This window comes from Nerophis ophidion, linkage group LG15 (genome assembly GCF_033978795.1).
Source record: "Nerophis ophidion isolate RoL-2023_Sa linkage group LG15, RoL_Noph_v1.0, whole genome shotgun sequence".
Taxonomy (NCBI): Eukaryota; Metazoa; Chordata; class Actinopteri; order Syngnathiformes; family Syngnathidae; genus Nerophis; species Nerophis ophidion.
In genome coordinates, this window is record NC_084625.1 from 2,235,493 (window position 1) to 2,251,995 (window position 16,503).

General features: G+C 40.4%; 1 protein-coding gene across 1 annotated transcript in view; it reads left to right on the forward strand.

The window, feature by feature from the left end:
- The window catches only part of dipk2ab (divergent protein kinase domain 2Ab), a 173,140-nt gene that overhangs the window by 38,701 nt on the left and 117,936 nt on the right, over positions 1-16,503 (forward strand). The window contains exon 2 of the mRNA XM_061921245.1: positions 7,969-8,799. Coding sequence (XP_061777229.1) covers positions 8,146-8,799 — 654 coding nt within the window. The 5' untranslated portion in view covers positions 7,969-8,145. The remainder of the gene's footprint in view (positions 1-7,968; positions 8,800-16,503) is intronic.

Below are 16,503 nucleotides of genomic sequence, written 5' to 3' on the forward strand. Positions count from 1 at the left end.
CCGGTCTCAGCGTTCCCTTCCGTGGGGGTTGTGAGGTGGATTCCAAAAGCCCTTCCCTCCCTGGTTAGAGCCCCTCTCCCTTGGGCCTAAGCGGGCGTGTCAGAAGCTAAATGGCGTTGGATTGCATATCAGGCAGCGTGGGGATGTTCCCCTGCAGCTATCTGCACATGTAAGACGCTCCTATCGACCTTTCACTGCTGCCTGACTTGTTGTTCTTATTTCCTCTGCACCAATTCATCTTCCTTTCCCACTTGAATAAGATTATCTTGGAGAAATAGATTTTCTGGACCCTATCAAATGATTGTGTTGCCTTTTTAGGCCGGTGTGAACGAGCGCTGCTCCTGAGAGCTTATTCGCCTTTTTCTTCATTTATCACACTGGAGACATTTTGTGGAAGTCAGCGTGATGCAGAACTACTTTTTCTTTTTTTCTTTTTTCTTTTAAGCTTGCTCAGTGTTTTCCGACCGTAAAAGATTAACTTGTACTTCTCCACCTCTGACATGCTTCCAAAGAGGAACACAATGTGTCGGAAATGAGGGCGGAACCCTGACTAACCGTACACTTTTTGTGCAATGACCTGACCCTTAGGCCAGGGACCCAGGCCAAAGACCAACACATTGACAGAAACATGAAGCCCCTACTTAATAATAATAAATATATATTTTTAAATAAACTGTACTATAGAGCACAAAAACATATATTTTCCACATATAAGCCGCACCTGACTATAAGCCGCAGATATAAACGTTGTGAAATGAGTTATTTTCACAGAAATATTTATTTACAAACGGTGTCTGTAACAGGGCAGTAAAACGGCGGATCAAACAAAACAGACATGCGTTGTTACGGGCTGCACCTCTTTTGCATCGCTTTCACCAGCTGCAGGTGTTTGTACGACATGCACACAAACGCTATGCTAACATCTGTCCCGATGGGTCGTATTACCTTATTAAAGTAAAACGGTGTAAAAACCGTGATTGCTAACTCTGCCTTGATAAACTTGGTGTTCGCTTGCGAGCTATCTTAAATGCTAACATGGAAACAAGACACTTTGGCGTCTTTCGCCATTTAAAAACAACTTTACACCCCGATTTAAACGTAAATAAACGCATGGCTGTTTAAACTACCAATATTTACTGTATTCATGGTGAACGTAAAAGGCTGAGCTCGATATTTTGAGACGTGTTCAACAGACTGATCACCCAATTTGCATTTTTTTGGAAAGAATATAAGACGTTTAAAAATGAAAATGGAAGAAGATAAACCTTTTTAAACCCACAAATAAAAATATGACTTTTATGAAGCAGAACAATAATTGACGTTTTATTGTGTGGTTATTTATTTGAGGTATTTAAAACAATACAACTTGGTTAAATGCTTTTAGTGTGTGTATTAGTACTGTTTTGGTTGTGTAACATGTATATTTAAAGCTTCCCCGTCCCTTCCTTAACAGGGACAGAAGCTATTTTATTGCTTTTGGTTGTGTTTTTGTCCAAGTGCAACATACATTTTATTTTATTAAGGACCGAATGTCCCTTTTAGGACAGAGGACCCTATTGAATTTCTAGCGTTTTATTCTTTATTTATTATTATTCTGCAGCTTTGAGCTGTAATTTGACCCCCTTAACATGCTTCAAAACTCACCAAATTTGACACACACATCAGGACTGGTGAACATTGCGATTTAATCAAAAAACCGAACCCCGAAACTAAAAATTGCACTCTAGCGCCCCCTAGGAAGAAAACACAGACAAAACAGCCTGTAGTTTCTAGTAGGAGTGTCGTAGCGACATGAAACAAAAACCTCTATGTAGGTCTCACTTAGACCAAGATTTCTTACACTGCCCTTCTTCAGCAAAAATCAACAGGAAGTTTGCAATTCCCCCTTCAAAACAAAAGTTTTGTAAAAACACTCTCCTTAGCCTCTTTGAGCTGTAATTTGACCCCCTTAACATGCTTCAAAACTCACCAAACTGGACACACACATCAGGACTGGCAAAAATTGCTATCTAATAAAAAAAAAACCTAACCCCAAAACTCAAAATTGCGCTCTAGTGCCCCCTAGGAATAAAACACAGATAAAACTGCTCCTAGGAAGAACACACAGACAAAACTGTCTGTAACTTCCTAGTAAGAATGTCGTAGAGACATGAAAGAAAAACCTCTATGTAGGTCTCACTTAGACCTACATTTCATATATTGACAACCCCCAGCAAAAATCAACCGGAAGTTTTCAATTCCCCCTTCAAAACACAAGTTTTGTAAAAACCGGTCACCTTTTTTAAAACATTATCTCCTCTGAGCGTGTTTGTCGTGTCTGCTTCAAACTACCACAGGAGAGAGATTGACCCCTTCTGATTAAAAGTTGATGAAAGAGTTATTACTGCTACGGTTTTGATTTGATCAGCCTTCAAAGAACCGCTGCGCTGAAAACCATTCCAAAGATGGCCGCTGGGCGCAGACACAGTGAGGGAGACCTTTTTTTTTCTTCTTTTTTTTCCGTACCGTCTGCTGCTGGTGCGCACGCACCAACATTCGTGAGGGAAGGGCTGTGATCGTCTATACCAAGATGGCTGCCAGGTGCCGTAGCAAAGCCGGTATGTTTTAAAGTCGTCGTTTGCCTGCATATCGTAAAAACAACCGTCCAAAATTTTACAACTAATATTAAACTTATAGGTGCCGACCATCATGGCCGAGTTGCGACGAGAAAGTGTGTCGATGTTAAGATATTATGCCGAGTTGGTAAGTCTATCCGTTTGCTAATAGTAGCTACTAGCCGTACCCATGTATTTTCAATGGGCGGTTAGCATCGGGTTTTAATCCCGTTTCCTCCTGTTTCTGCTTTGATTGAATTTCTTTTTATGTCGAGTCTTTATTTTGGGTACTTACATATGGTGCTTGCAGCTTTAATTTCAACAAGTTATTTATTTTATTTATCTCGGATATTAAAAAAAATCACATTCTAATTACAATGTTAAAATATAGGAAAAATACAAGTTTACTTGCATTGTTATGTATTATCATTTTATCAGTGGTACACTTTAGTCTCAATATAATGTTGAGAATAATAATTGTGTCAGGAGTTGGAGCTTGGACCGGGCATTTGATTTTTCCGTCTATAGTCGGAAATCCGCCTTTTTTGTTAAAATATGAAAAAGCATTTTCCGTTTTTTTCCGACCAACAATGTGTTGAAATCTTGATCCGTCTCTTTGGTTTGTTTACATTTTGACATTGAATAGTTGAATCATTTTGAAACATAAACAACGCGACTGCGATATATTTGTTATTTCATGCTATGAATCACAAATGGCTATTCAGCTAAAGGAAGTTAGCTATTAGACAGAAATTGGTTATAAAATCCAAGGCGGAATCCACTAAAGCTGAAACAAAAAGGAAAACGCAAGCTGCTCAGAAACTAGCCAGGAAGTGTCATGTCAAAGCCATCGAAGCAAAAATGCCAAAGTCATGTGTAAATAATGTCAATAACTAGATGAAGCATCTGTGGTTGTGAAGTGAACACTAGTCAGGTTGTAAATACTGTATAGAGTAGACTAACCCATGTGGTTCCTGTGGATGTCAACACAATTACTGTAGTGACTAAATAACACAGTGACTGAAACAGACAAAGTCATGTGTAAATAATGTCAGTAACTAGATGAACTATCTGTGGCTGTGAAGTGAACACTAGTATGGTTGTAAATACTGTATAGAGTAGGCTAACCCATGTGGTTCCTGTGGATGTGAACACAATTACTGTAGTGACTAAATAGCATAGTGACTGAAACAGACAAAGTCATGTGTAAATAATGTCAGTAACTAGATGAACTATCTGTGGCTGTGAAGTGAACACTAGTAAGGTTGTAAATACTGTATAGGGTAGGCTAACCCATGTGGTTCCTGTGGATGTCAACACAATTACTGTAGTGACTAAATAACATAGTGAATGAAACAGACAAAGTAATGTGTAAATAATGTCAATAACTAGATGAACCATCTGTGGCTGTGAAGTGAACACTGGTCAGGTTGTAAATACTAGATAGAGTAGGCTAACCCATGTGGTTCCTGTGGATGTCAACATAAGTTGTGGTTACTGTAGTGATTAAATAACGTCGCGACTGAAACAGACAAAGTAATGTGTAAATAATGTCAATAATAAGATGAAGGGTCTGTGGCTGTGAAGTGAACACTAGTAAGGTTGTAAATACTGTATAGAGTAGGTTAACCCAAGTTGTTCCTGTGGCTGTCAACACAATTACAGCAGTCACTAAATAATATAGTGACTGAAACGGATAAAGTAATGTGTAAATAATGTCAATAACTAGATGAACCATCTGTGGCTATGAAGTGAACACTCGTAAGGTTGTAAATACTGTATAGAGTGGGCTAACCCATGTGGTTCCTGTGGATGTCAACAGAACTACTGTAGTGACTAAATAACATAGTGACTGAAACAAAGTAACGTGTAAATAATGTCAATAACTAGATGAACCATCTGTGGCTATAAAGTGAACACTCGTAAGGTTGTACATACGGTATAGAGTAGACTAACCCATGTGGTTCCTGTGGATGTCAACACAAGTTGTACTTACTGTAGTGAATGGGGTATGCATTTATGTCAACTCTGTTGATCGTTTTTCAATTCTTTAAACACCAAAACATCTTTAAATCGTGCTTTTTCTGCTCGTGTTCAATTGCTGAAAAAGCTGCAGCCTCCAACATGACATGCCTGTTGGCCGACCTCATGCATCCTCCTCATTGGTCACTTATAAAGCCCTAAAAGCTGATTCTCCATGATGGAGTCAGTCAACGAGGCCGTCCGTCTTATTTATGACGCATTCGACGCTCACCAGGTTTTTTTACGGCGAGACCGAAGGCGGCGTGAATAAATCTTGTCGCCTCAGTTTAAACGTAGCGCAGCAGTCTGCACTCGCTCTTAATTGGATCCGCTCTATTTTTAGTGATACGGGGCCAGGTAGGCTCACACTTGCTTATCTGACGGCCCACAGCTGCGGTAGTCGCCTCCGCCGCCGCCGCTGTTGCGATTCCACATCTGCTCGAAGGCCAAACACAAGGAATCCGTCAGCACACGCACGCCACGCTAATCTCCCCGCTCGTAAACCGCGCCCTCTGCAGTCCTAATAGGCATGTCCTAATGAGCTCTAATTGAAGACGGCTAATTTGCGAGGCTGGCTTCATTGTCTTTCTTCAAGCGTCTTAATGCCAGCAAGCTGATCGGGACTCTTAACGTGATTTGCTGCCGGACGGACTGTCCCTAATCCCGGATTGTTGCCTTTGTTCCCCACGCGCCGTTCTCGACACGGCCCGTTATGTCCGACAGAGATTCTGCTACATCTTCTTTTCCTTGACTCCTCAACTCTGAGCGCCTCGTCGTCGACACCGGCTTTTTCTTCAAAGGACTTCAAAAGTGCCTTTTAAAGCGGAGCAAGGCGGCCGTGATGAAAGCTCCTACTGTGTTTGTCAAGGGAGGCCGAGGGAAGTTGTTTTACTGGCCGAGTAAATGTTTTCCTCTTAATTTGAGAGCTGAGGCTTCATCCCCCGCGTTTATTGATCTTTTTTACAGGAAGGACACAGAGAGAAAGTATTCAAACAGCTTTATTGCACTCGCGCGGCACACAAATTAGACTAACTTCACGGATGACCCACATTTGTTAGAAATATGCTTCTTTCCAGACAAATGCAAGACAAATTGTGAAGTCGTTTCTAAACAATGTCTGTAACAGGGCAGTAAAACGGGGGATCAAACAAAACAGAAGTCCTGGTCATGGACCCGCTAGCTGTGGTAGCGAGTTTTCCAATCAGCTGAACATACTTCTTATCAGATGACCCACATTTGTTAGAAATATGCTTCTTTCCAGACAAATGCAAGACAAATTGTGAAGTCGTTTCTAAACAATGTCTGTAACAGGGCAGTAAAACGGGTGATCAAACAAAACAGAAGTCCTGGTCATGGACCCGCTAGCTGTGGTAGCGAGCTATCCAATCAGCTAAACAGACTTCTTATCAGATGACCCAAATTTGTTAAAAATATGCTTCTTCCCAGACAAATGCAAGACAAATTGTGAAGTCCTTTTCCGTACAATAGACATAGAGCGCTCCGGTATAAAAGCCGCACCCACAAAAAAACAATCAAAAAAAAGAAACGCTCCTTATATAAGCCGCACTACACTATAAGACACAGATATATACATTGTGAAATGAGTTATTTACACAGACATTTATTTACTTATCTTGTTGCCAAACAATGTCTGTAACAGGGCAGTAAAACGGAAGATCAAACAAAACAGAAGTCATGGTCATGGACCCGCTAGCTGCGGTAACAAGATTTCCAATCAGCTAAACGAACTTCTTCTTAGATGACCCACATGTTGGACAATTTCTGCCCAGAAATATGCTTCTTTCCATACAAATGTATAACAAATTGTGAAGGAATTTTCCAGACTATCGATAGCACCGGTATAGAAGCCTTAGCACCCAAAAAAAAAAAAAAAAAAAAAAAAAAAAATATATATATATATATATATATATATATATATATATTCCGTATATAAGCCGCACTGCACTATAAGACGCAGTTACATACATTGTGAAAATAGTTATTTACACAACATTTTATTTACTTATTTGGCAAAGTGTGCCTAACACAAGGAATTCGACACAGTAGACAGTGCTCCCTTTTTCCAACGCAAGAACCAATTCGAAAAACTCAGTCAGCACTGTTAGACGCGGCTAAAGAAGGACAAAAACTGGATTTCCCAGCCACCAAAAACTTGAATATTTGAAAGACCAGCAGAAGAGATGTACTGTAAAAGCAAGCGACATTGCAGGAGGTAGAGAAAGTTGATAGAGTAGTTCTGTTGTACTTGTGGAAAAAAGGCCGATACTGATAAGAAGAGGTCGATACTGATATATGTCATCGCTGTTAATTGCTCTCCAAATATTACTGGAAATATTGTTTGGGTTGTGACCTTCTCTGTCAATTCTGAGTTCGTTCACGGTGATTTATAGTTTCGGTTTTTCAAGATGGCTGACATCACGTCTCCCTGGATGTCATTTAAGTATGAGAATGTGTGAGCTGCTGCCTGCTCCTTTTTGACCCATATAGTAAGTCTCCTACTCAGAATCATCTTTATTGGCAAAGTATGCCCAACACAAGGAATTTGACACGGTAGACGGTGCTCCCTTTGTCCAACGCAAGAAACCAATCGAAAAACGCAGCAAGTACTGTAAGAAGGACAAAAACTGGATTTCCCATTCACAAAAAAAAACTGGAATATTTGAAAGTCCGGCAGAAGAGACGTACTGTAAAAGCAAGCGACATTGCAGGATGTAGAGAAAGTTGATAAGAGTAGTTCTCTTGTAAAAAGGCCGATACTGATCGAAAGAGGCCGATACCGACATATGTCAACGCCGATAATTGGTGTCCCAATATTACTGGAAATATTGTTTGTGTTTTGACCTTCTCTGTCAATTCTGAGTTTGTTCACGTTGATTATAGTTGAGGTTTTTCAAGATGGATGTCACAGCAAGTATGAGAATGTGTGAGCTGCTGCCTGCTCCTTTTTTTGACCCATATAGTAAGTCTCCTACTCAGAATCACAATCATCTTTATTGGCAAAGTATGCCCAACACAAGGAATTTGACACGGTAGACGGTGCTCCCTTTGTCCAACGCAAGAAACAAATCGAAAAACGCAGCAAGTACTGTAAGAAGGACAAAAACTGGATTTCCCATCCTCAAAAACTGGAAGATTTGAAAGTCCGGCAGAAGAGACGTACTGTAAAAGCAACCGACATTGCAGGAGGTAGATAAAGTTGATAAGAGTAGTTCTCTTGTAAAAAGGCCGATACTGATCGAAAGAGGCCGATGCCGACATATGTCAGCGCCGATAATTGGTGTCCAAATATTGCTGGAAACGTTGTGACCTTCCCTGTCTTCTTCTATTCCAGGCTCGCGTGCCACCAAGAGTCGGCCCGGTCGAACATGACTCCCGAGCCACTGCGGGCACGGCCAACTCCCACCCAGCTTGTCGCCCCGGACGCCGAGCCCATGCGCCATGACGGCGAGGCGTTGAGGTCAACCCGCTGACAACCGTCCCCGATACCTCAAAGCGCCCCTCCCCCATCATGCTGCGCTTCCTGCCTCTCAAACTGGGCCGCCTGTACCGCTGTCTCAAGCTCCTGTTCGTGGTGGGCTTGTTCGTCATCCTGCTGATGAACACCCACAACCTGTTTGCCTCCTTCCAGAAGAACGAGCTGACGGACCGGCGCTTCATCAACCTCAACAAGTGTCCCGCCTGCTTCGGCACCAGCTGGTGCCGCAAGTTCATGAACGGCCAGGTGTCGTTTGAGACCTGGGGGCGCCTCCGCTTCCTGGACATCTTCAACGTCAAGAACGTTTACTTCGCCCAGTACGGCGAGCCCCGGGAGGGCACCCGTCGAATCGTGCTGAAACGTCTGGGCTCCAACCAGGAGCTGGCCGAGATAGACCAGAAGATCTGCAAGAGGGCCACGGGCAGGCCGCGCTGCGATCTGATCCAGGCCATGTACAAGACCGAATTTGCCAGGATCAACGGTGACGTGCGCCTGCTCACTCCGGAGGTGGTGGAGGGTTGGTCGGACCTGGTGCACTGCCCCTCCCAGAGGCTGCTGGACCGGGTGGTCCGGCGCTATGCTGAGACCAAAGACTCTGGCAGTTTCCTGCTCAAAAACCTCAAGGACACGGAACGAATGCAGCTGCTCATGACCTTGGCATTCAACCCGGAACCGCTTGTCCTGCAGGTATTGTTGTCTTTTTCAATCAATTATTCAATGTTTACTTATATAGCCCTAAATCACCAGTGTCTCAAAGGGCTGCACGAGCCGCAACGACATCCTCGGCTCAGGTCCTACGTTGCGTAGGAGTGGTCTTTGTTTAGTTTCATGATGACGGACATATCCTACGAAAAAGTGTTTGGCTTGAATGGAGTCATAATGTCTTTTGGCATCACGGTGGGACGGGGGTTAGTTCACGTGCCTCACAATACGAAGGTCCTGAGTAGTTCAATCCCGGGCTCGGGATCTTTCTGTGTGGAGTTTGCATGTTCTCCCCGCGACTGCGTGGGTTCCCTCCGGGTACTCCGGCTTCCTCCCACCTCCAAAGACATGCACCTGGGGATAGGCCCCTCCCACCTCCTAATACATGCACCTGGGGATAGGCCCCTCCCACCTGCAAAGACATGCACCTGGGGATAGGCCCCTCCCACCTGCAAAGAAATGCACCTGGGGATAGGCCCCTCCCACCTGGGGCGGTTTAGCTCGGTTGGTAGAGCGGCCGTGCCAGCAACTTGAGGGTTGCAGGTTCGATTCCCGCTTCCGCCATCCTAGTCACTGCTGTTGTGTCCTTGGGCAAGACACTTTACCCACCTGCTCCCAGTGCCACCCACACTGCTTTAAATGTAACTTAGATATTGGGTTTCACTATGTAAAGCGCTTTGAGTCACTAGAGAAAAAGCGCTATATAAATATAATTCACTTCACTTCACTTCACAAAGAAATGCACCTGGGGATAGGCCCCTCCCACCTCCAAAGACATGCACCTGGGGATGGGCCCCTCCCACTTCCAAAGACATGCACCTGGGGATAGGCCCCTCCCACCTGCAAAGACATGCACCTGGGGATAGGCCCTCCCAACTCCTAAGACATGCACCTGGGGATAGGCCCCTCCCAACTCCTAAGACATGCACCTGGGGATAGGCCCCTCCCACCTGCAAAGACATGCACCTGGGGGTAGTCCCCTCCCACCTGCAAAGACATGCACCTGGGGATAGGCCCCTCCCACCTCCTAATACATGCACCTGGGGATAGTCCCCTCCCACCTGCAAAGACATGCACCTGGGGATAGGCCCCTCCCACCTGCAAAGACATGCACGTGGGGATAGGCCCCTCCCACTTCCAAAGACATGCACCTGGGGATAGGCCCCTCCCACCTCCTAAGACATGCACCTGGGGATAGGTTGATTGGCAACACTAAATGGTCCCTAGTGTGTGAATGTTGTCTGTCTATCTGTGTTGGCCCTGCGATGAGGTGGCGACTTGTCCAGGGTGTACCCCGCCTTCCGCCCGGGTGCAGCTGAGATAGGCTCCAGCAACCCCAAAAGGGACAGGCTGTAGAAAAATGGATGGAAGGTGTTTTTTCAGAGCTTGGGATAAGATCCCTAGAACAAAAGGCAGTCAGACTCTTGCCCCCCAGAGCCCTTTTAGAAAATGATCGGGTCGGAGTCCCTCTGCTCCTCCTGTTTCTAGTCGCAGATTTGGGAAAAGGTTGCATGCCCCCCAAACTCCTAAGCACCTTCATTTCTGTGCTCAGAAGCTGAGGCCGGTTGGAGAACTGTGGCCTCCTGGAAGATGAGAGATGTGCGCTGCTGCATATTTAACACTTTATGTAGGGCAGGTCTGAATTATGCAAGGACACATCTGTAAAAGGTCCAAGTTGTTTTTAATTTGAATACGTGTCTCCGTCCGGTGGGCCGGCGTCAGCGGTGGGAGACTCGCAGGGATATCACTGGCCTGCCAAGACTTGTCTGGTCCTGTTATTCCAGCTTTATAATGAGACCATTTGGACACATTCTGAGGATCTTTCGAATAGTTACAACGTATCTGAGGCCGTGGTTCTAAGTGGGAAAAGGGTGGACGGGAGTAGAACGCTATGGACAACTAGAAGACAGCACGGGGGCTGGTGTAGGGGTCACCAACACGGTGCCCGCGGGCACCAGTGAAGTGAATTATATTTATATAGCGCTTTTCTCTAGTGACTCAAAGCGCTTTACATAGTGAAACCCAATATCTAAGTTACATTTAAACCAGTGTGAATGGCACTGGGAGCAGGTGGGTAAAGTGTCTTGCCCAAGGACACAACGGCAGCGACTAAGATGGCGGAAGCGGGAATCGAACCTGCAACCCTCAAGTTGCTGGCACAGACGCTCTACCAACCGAGCTATGCCGCGGGCACCAGGTCGCCCGTAAGGACCAGATGAGTCGCCCGCTGGCCTGTTCTAAAAAATAGCTCAAATAGCGGCACTTACCAGTGAGCTGCCTCGATTTTTAAAAATGTTATTTATTTACTAGCAAGCTGGTCTCGCTTTGCTGGACATTTTTAATTCTAAGAGAGACAAAACTCTTGGGGCGGCATAGCTCGGTTGGTAGAGTGGCCGTGCCAGCAACTTGAGGGTTGCAGGTTCGATTCCCGCTTCCGCCATCCTAGTCACTGCCGTTGTGTCCCTGGGCAAGGCACTTGACCCACCTGCTCCCAGTGCCACCCACACTGGTTTAAATGTAAAATTAGATATTGGGTTTCACTATGTAAAGCGCTTTGAGTCACTAGAGAAAAGCGCTATATAAATATAATTCACACAATTCACAAATAGAATTTGAAAATCCAAGAAAATATTTGAAAGACTTGGTCTTCACTTGTTTAAATAAATGCATTTATTTTTTGACTTTGCTTCTTATAACTTTCAGAAAGAGAATTTTAGAGAAAAAGTACCACCGTAAAAATGATTTTAGGATTTTTAAACACATTTACCTTTTTACCTTTTAAATTCCTTCCTCTTCTTTCCTGACAATTTAAATCAATGTTCAAGTCATTTTTTATTGTAAAGAATAATAAATACATTTTAATTTAATTTTTCATTTTAGCTACTGTTTTTTCGACAAAGACTATTTGTGAAAAATTTCTTCAAACCTATTATGATTAAAATAAAAATAAAAATATTCTGGCAAATCTAGAAAATCCGTAGAATCAAATTTAAATCTTGTTTCAAAGTCTTTTCAATTTCTTTTAAAATTTTTGTTCTGGAAAATCTAGAAGAAATAATGATTTGTCTTTGTTAGAAATATAGCTTGGTCCAATTTGTTATATATTCTAACAAAGTGCAGATTGGATTTTAACCTATTTAAAACATGACATCAACATTTTAAAATTCATCTTAATCAGGAAAAATTACCAATGATGTTCCATAAAATATTTTTAACATTTTTTCAAAAAGATTCAAATGAGCTAGTTTTTCTCTTCTTTTTTTTAGTTGAATTTTGAATTTTCCAGAGTCGAAATTGAAGATAAACTATGTTTCAAAATTAAATGACAATTTAAATCAAATTATTGTAAAGAAAAAAAACTCAATTTTAATTTAATTCTTCATTTCAGCTTCAGTTTTTTCGACGAAGAATATTTGCAAAATATTTCTTCAAATTTATGATTAAAATTCCAAAAATTTAATCTGGCAAATCTAGAAAATCTGTAGAATCAAATTTAAATCTTATTTCAAAGTCTTTTCAATTTCTTTTAAAATTTTTGTTCTGGAAAATCTAGAAGAAATAATGATTAGTCTTTGTTAGAAATATAGCTTGGTCCAATTTGTTATATATTCTAACAAAGTGCCATCCATCCATCCATTTTCTACCGCTTATTCCCTTTTGGGGTTGCGGGGGGCGCTGGCGCCTATCTCAGCTACAATCGGGCGGAAGGCGGGGTACACCCTGGACAAGTCTAACAAAGTTATATTCTAACAAAGTGCAGATTGGATTTTAACCTATTTAAAACATGTCATCAACATTTTAAAATTCATCTTAATCAGGAAAAATTACCAATGATGTTCCATAAAATATTTTTAACATTTTTTCAAAAAGATTCAAATGAGCTAGTTTTTCTCTTCTTTTTTTTAGTTGAATTTTGAATTTTCCAGAGTCGAAATTGAAGATAAACTATGTTTCAAAATTAAATGACAATTTAAATCAAATTATTGTAAAGAAAAAAAAAATCAATTTTAATTTAATTCTTCATTTCAGCTTCAGTTTTTTCGACGAAGAATATTTGCAAAATATTTCTTCAAATTTATGATTAAAATTCAAAAAATTTAATCTGGCAAATCTAGAAAATCTGTAGAATCAAATTGAAATCTTATTTCAAAGTCTTTTGAATTTCTTTTAAAAAATTTTGTTCCGGAAAATCTAGAAGAAATAATGATTTGTCTTTGTTAGAAATATAGCTTGGTCCAATTTGTTATATATTCTAACAAAGTGCCATCCATCCATCCATTTTCTACCGCTTATTCCCTTTTGGGGTTGCGGGGGGCGCTGGCGCCTATCTCAGCTACAATCGGGCGGAAGGCGGGGTACACCCTGGACAAGTCTAACAAAGTTTTATTCTAACAAAGTGCAGATTGGATTTTAACCTATTTAAAACATGTCATCAACATTTTAAAATTCATCTTAATCAGGAAAAATTACCAATGATGTTCCATAAAATATTTTTAACATTTTTTCAAAAAGATTCAAATGAGCTAGTTTTTCTCTTCTTTTTTTTAGTGGAATTTTGAATTTTCCAGAGTCGAAATTGAAGATAAACTATGTTTCAAAATTAAATGACAATTTAAATCAAATTATTGTAAAGAAAAAAAAATCAATTTTAATTTAATTCTTCATTTCAGCTTCAGTTTTTTCGACGAAGAATATTTGCAAAATATTTCTTCAAATTTATGATTAAAATTCAAACAATTTAATCTGGCAAATCTAGAAAATCTGTAGAATCAAATTTAAATCTTATTTCAAAGTCTTTTCAATTTCTTTTAAAAAATGTTGTTCCGGAAAATCTAGAAGAAATAATGATTTGTCTTTGTTAGAAATATAGCTTGGTCCAATTTGTTATATATTCTAACAAAGTGCCATCCATCCATCCATTTTCTACCGCTTATTCCCTTTTGGGGATGCGGGGGGCGCTGGCGCCTATCTCAGCTACAATCGGGCGGAAGGCGGGGTACACCCTGGACTAGTCTAACAAAGTGCAGATTGGATTTTAACCTATTTAAAACATGTCATCAACATTTTAAAATTCATCTTAATCAGGAAAAATTACCAATGATGTTCCATAAAATATTTCTAACATTTTTTCCAAAAAGATTCAAATGAGCTAGTTTTTCTCTTCTTTTTTTTAGTTGAATTTTGAATTTTCCAGAGTCGAAATTGAAGATAAACTATGTTTCAAAATTAAATGACAATTTAAATCAAATTATTGTAAAGAAAAAAAAATCAATTTTAATTTAATTCTTCATTTTAGCTTCAGTTTTTTCGACGAAGAATATTTGCAAAATATTTCTTCAAATTTATGATTAAAATTCAAAAAATTTAATCTGGCAAATCTAGAAAATCTGTAGAATCAAATTTAAATCTTATTTCAAAGTCTTTTGAATTTCTTTTAAAAAATTTTGTTCCGGAAAATCTAGAAGAAATAATGATTTGTCTTTGTTAGAAATATAGCTTGGTCCAATTTGTTATATATTCTAACAAAGTGCAGATTGGATTTTAACCTATTTAAAACATGTCATCAACATTTTAAAATTCATCTTAATCAGGAAAAATTACCAATGATGTTCCATAAAATATTTTTAACATTTTTTCAAAAAGATTCAAATGAGCTAGTTTTTCTCTTCTTTTTTTTAGTTGAATTTTGAATTTTCCAGAGTCGAAATTGAAGATAAACTATGTTTCAAAATTAAATGACAATTTAAATCAAATTATTGTAAAGAAAAAAAAAATCAATTTTAATTTAATTCTTCATTTCAGCTTCAGTTTTTTCGACGAAGAATATTTGCAAAATATTTCTTCAAATTTATGATTAAAATTCAAAAAATTTAATCTGGCAAATCTAGAAAATCTGTAGAATCAAATTTAAATCTTATTTCAAAGTCTTTTGAATTTCTTTTAAAAAATTTTGTTCCGGAAAATCTAGAAGAAATAATGATTTGTCTTTGTTAGAAATATAGCTTGGTCCAATTTGTTATATATTCTAACAAAGTGCCATCCATCCATCCATTTTCTACCGCTTATTCCCTTTTGGGGTTGCGGGGGGCGCTGGCGCCTTTCTCAGCTACAATCGGGCGGAAGGCGGGGTACACCCTGGACAAGTCTAACAAAGTGCAGATTGGATTTTAACCTATTTAAAACATGTCATCAAAATTGTAAAATGAATCTTAATCAGGAAAAATTATTAATGATGTTCCATAAATTATTTCTTTAATTTTTTCAAAAAGATTCGAATCAGCTAGTTTTTCTCTTCTTTTTTTCGGTTGAATTTTGAATTTTAAAGAGTGGAAATTGAAGATAAACTATGTTTCAAAATTAAATTTTCATTTTTTCATGTTTTCTCCTCTTTTAAACCGTTCAATTATGTGTTTTTTTTTTATAATTTATTCTCTACAAAAAAACCTTCCGTGGAAAAAAAAATGACAGACAGAAATACCATTTTTTTTTTTTCATATTTGTCTATTTGTATATATATTTATTGTGAGAAACCATTAAGATGATCAGTGTTTCCACTAAGATAAATATCATTAATTATTAACAATAACATAGATTTAAAGGTAAATTGAGCAAATTGGCTATTTCTGGCAATTTAAGTGTGTATCAAACTGGTAGCCCTTCGCATTAATCAGTACCCAAAACGTAGCTCTTGGTTTCAAAAAGGTTGCTGAGCCCCTGGGTTAGTGCATGTGCCTCACAATACAAAGGTCCTGGGTTCGATCCCTGGGCTTGGGATCTTTCTGTGTAGTGTTTGCATGTTCTCCCCGTGACTACGTGGTTTCCCTCTGGGTATTCTGGCTTTCTCCCACCTCCAAAGACACGCACCTGGGGATAGGCCCCTCCCACCTCCAAAGACATGCACCTGGGAATAGGCCCCTCCCACCTCCAAAGACACGCACCTGGGAACAGGCCCCTCCCACCTCCAAAGACATGCACCTGGGGATAGGTTGATTGGCAAGACTAAATGGTCCCTAGTGTGTGAATGTAGTCAATCTGTGTTGGCCCTGTGATGAGGTAGCGACTTGTCCAGGGTGTACGCCGCCTTCCGCATGATTGCAACTGACATTGTAGCCACTCCGAAAGGGACATGCGGTAGAAATGGATGGATGGATAGTATTCTGGAAATGTTTATTTATATCTTAATTGTTTCCAAACGTTGTCTATTACGCGGCAGTAGAACGGCTGATCAAACAAAACAGAAGTCATTGTCATGGACCCACTAGCTGCGGAAGCTAGCTCTCCAGTCAAACAGACTCAGGAACTGCCGTTTTGGTGAATTTACAAAACTGAAAAAACACAAAAAGAATGTCGTCGTAAGTTAATAATGCTAACAAAGACACTTGTTCAGATTTTACCTAACGCTAACAAGGCTGACTTCATTGTATTACGATAGCACGTACAAATATGCATGAAAACACCCCTACAGACATCACACAGGGGACGATTTAGTGAGTAAGAATTGTTTTAGTTGTATTGTAAAACTTGAAAAAACGTAGCTTGGAGTGATTCATGAAGAATACGTATGATTTGAACGCTATGCACGGCTGGAGGATGAACGCGGCACTTGTACCTCCGGTTGCAAGCGCAGTCCAAACAGAAAGGCAATTGCAGCACCTGCGGTGAGCAAACTCGTTCGCAGGGCAGCGCCAT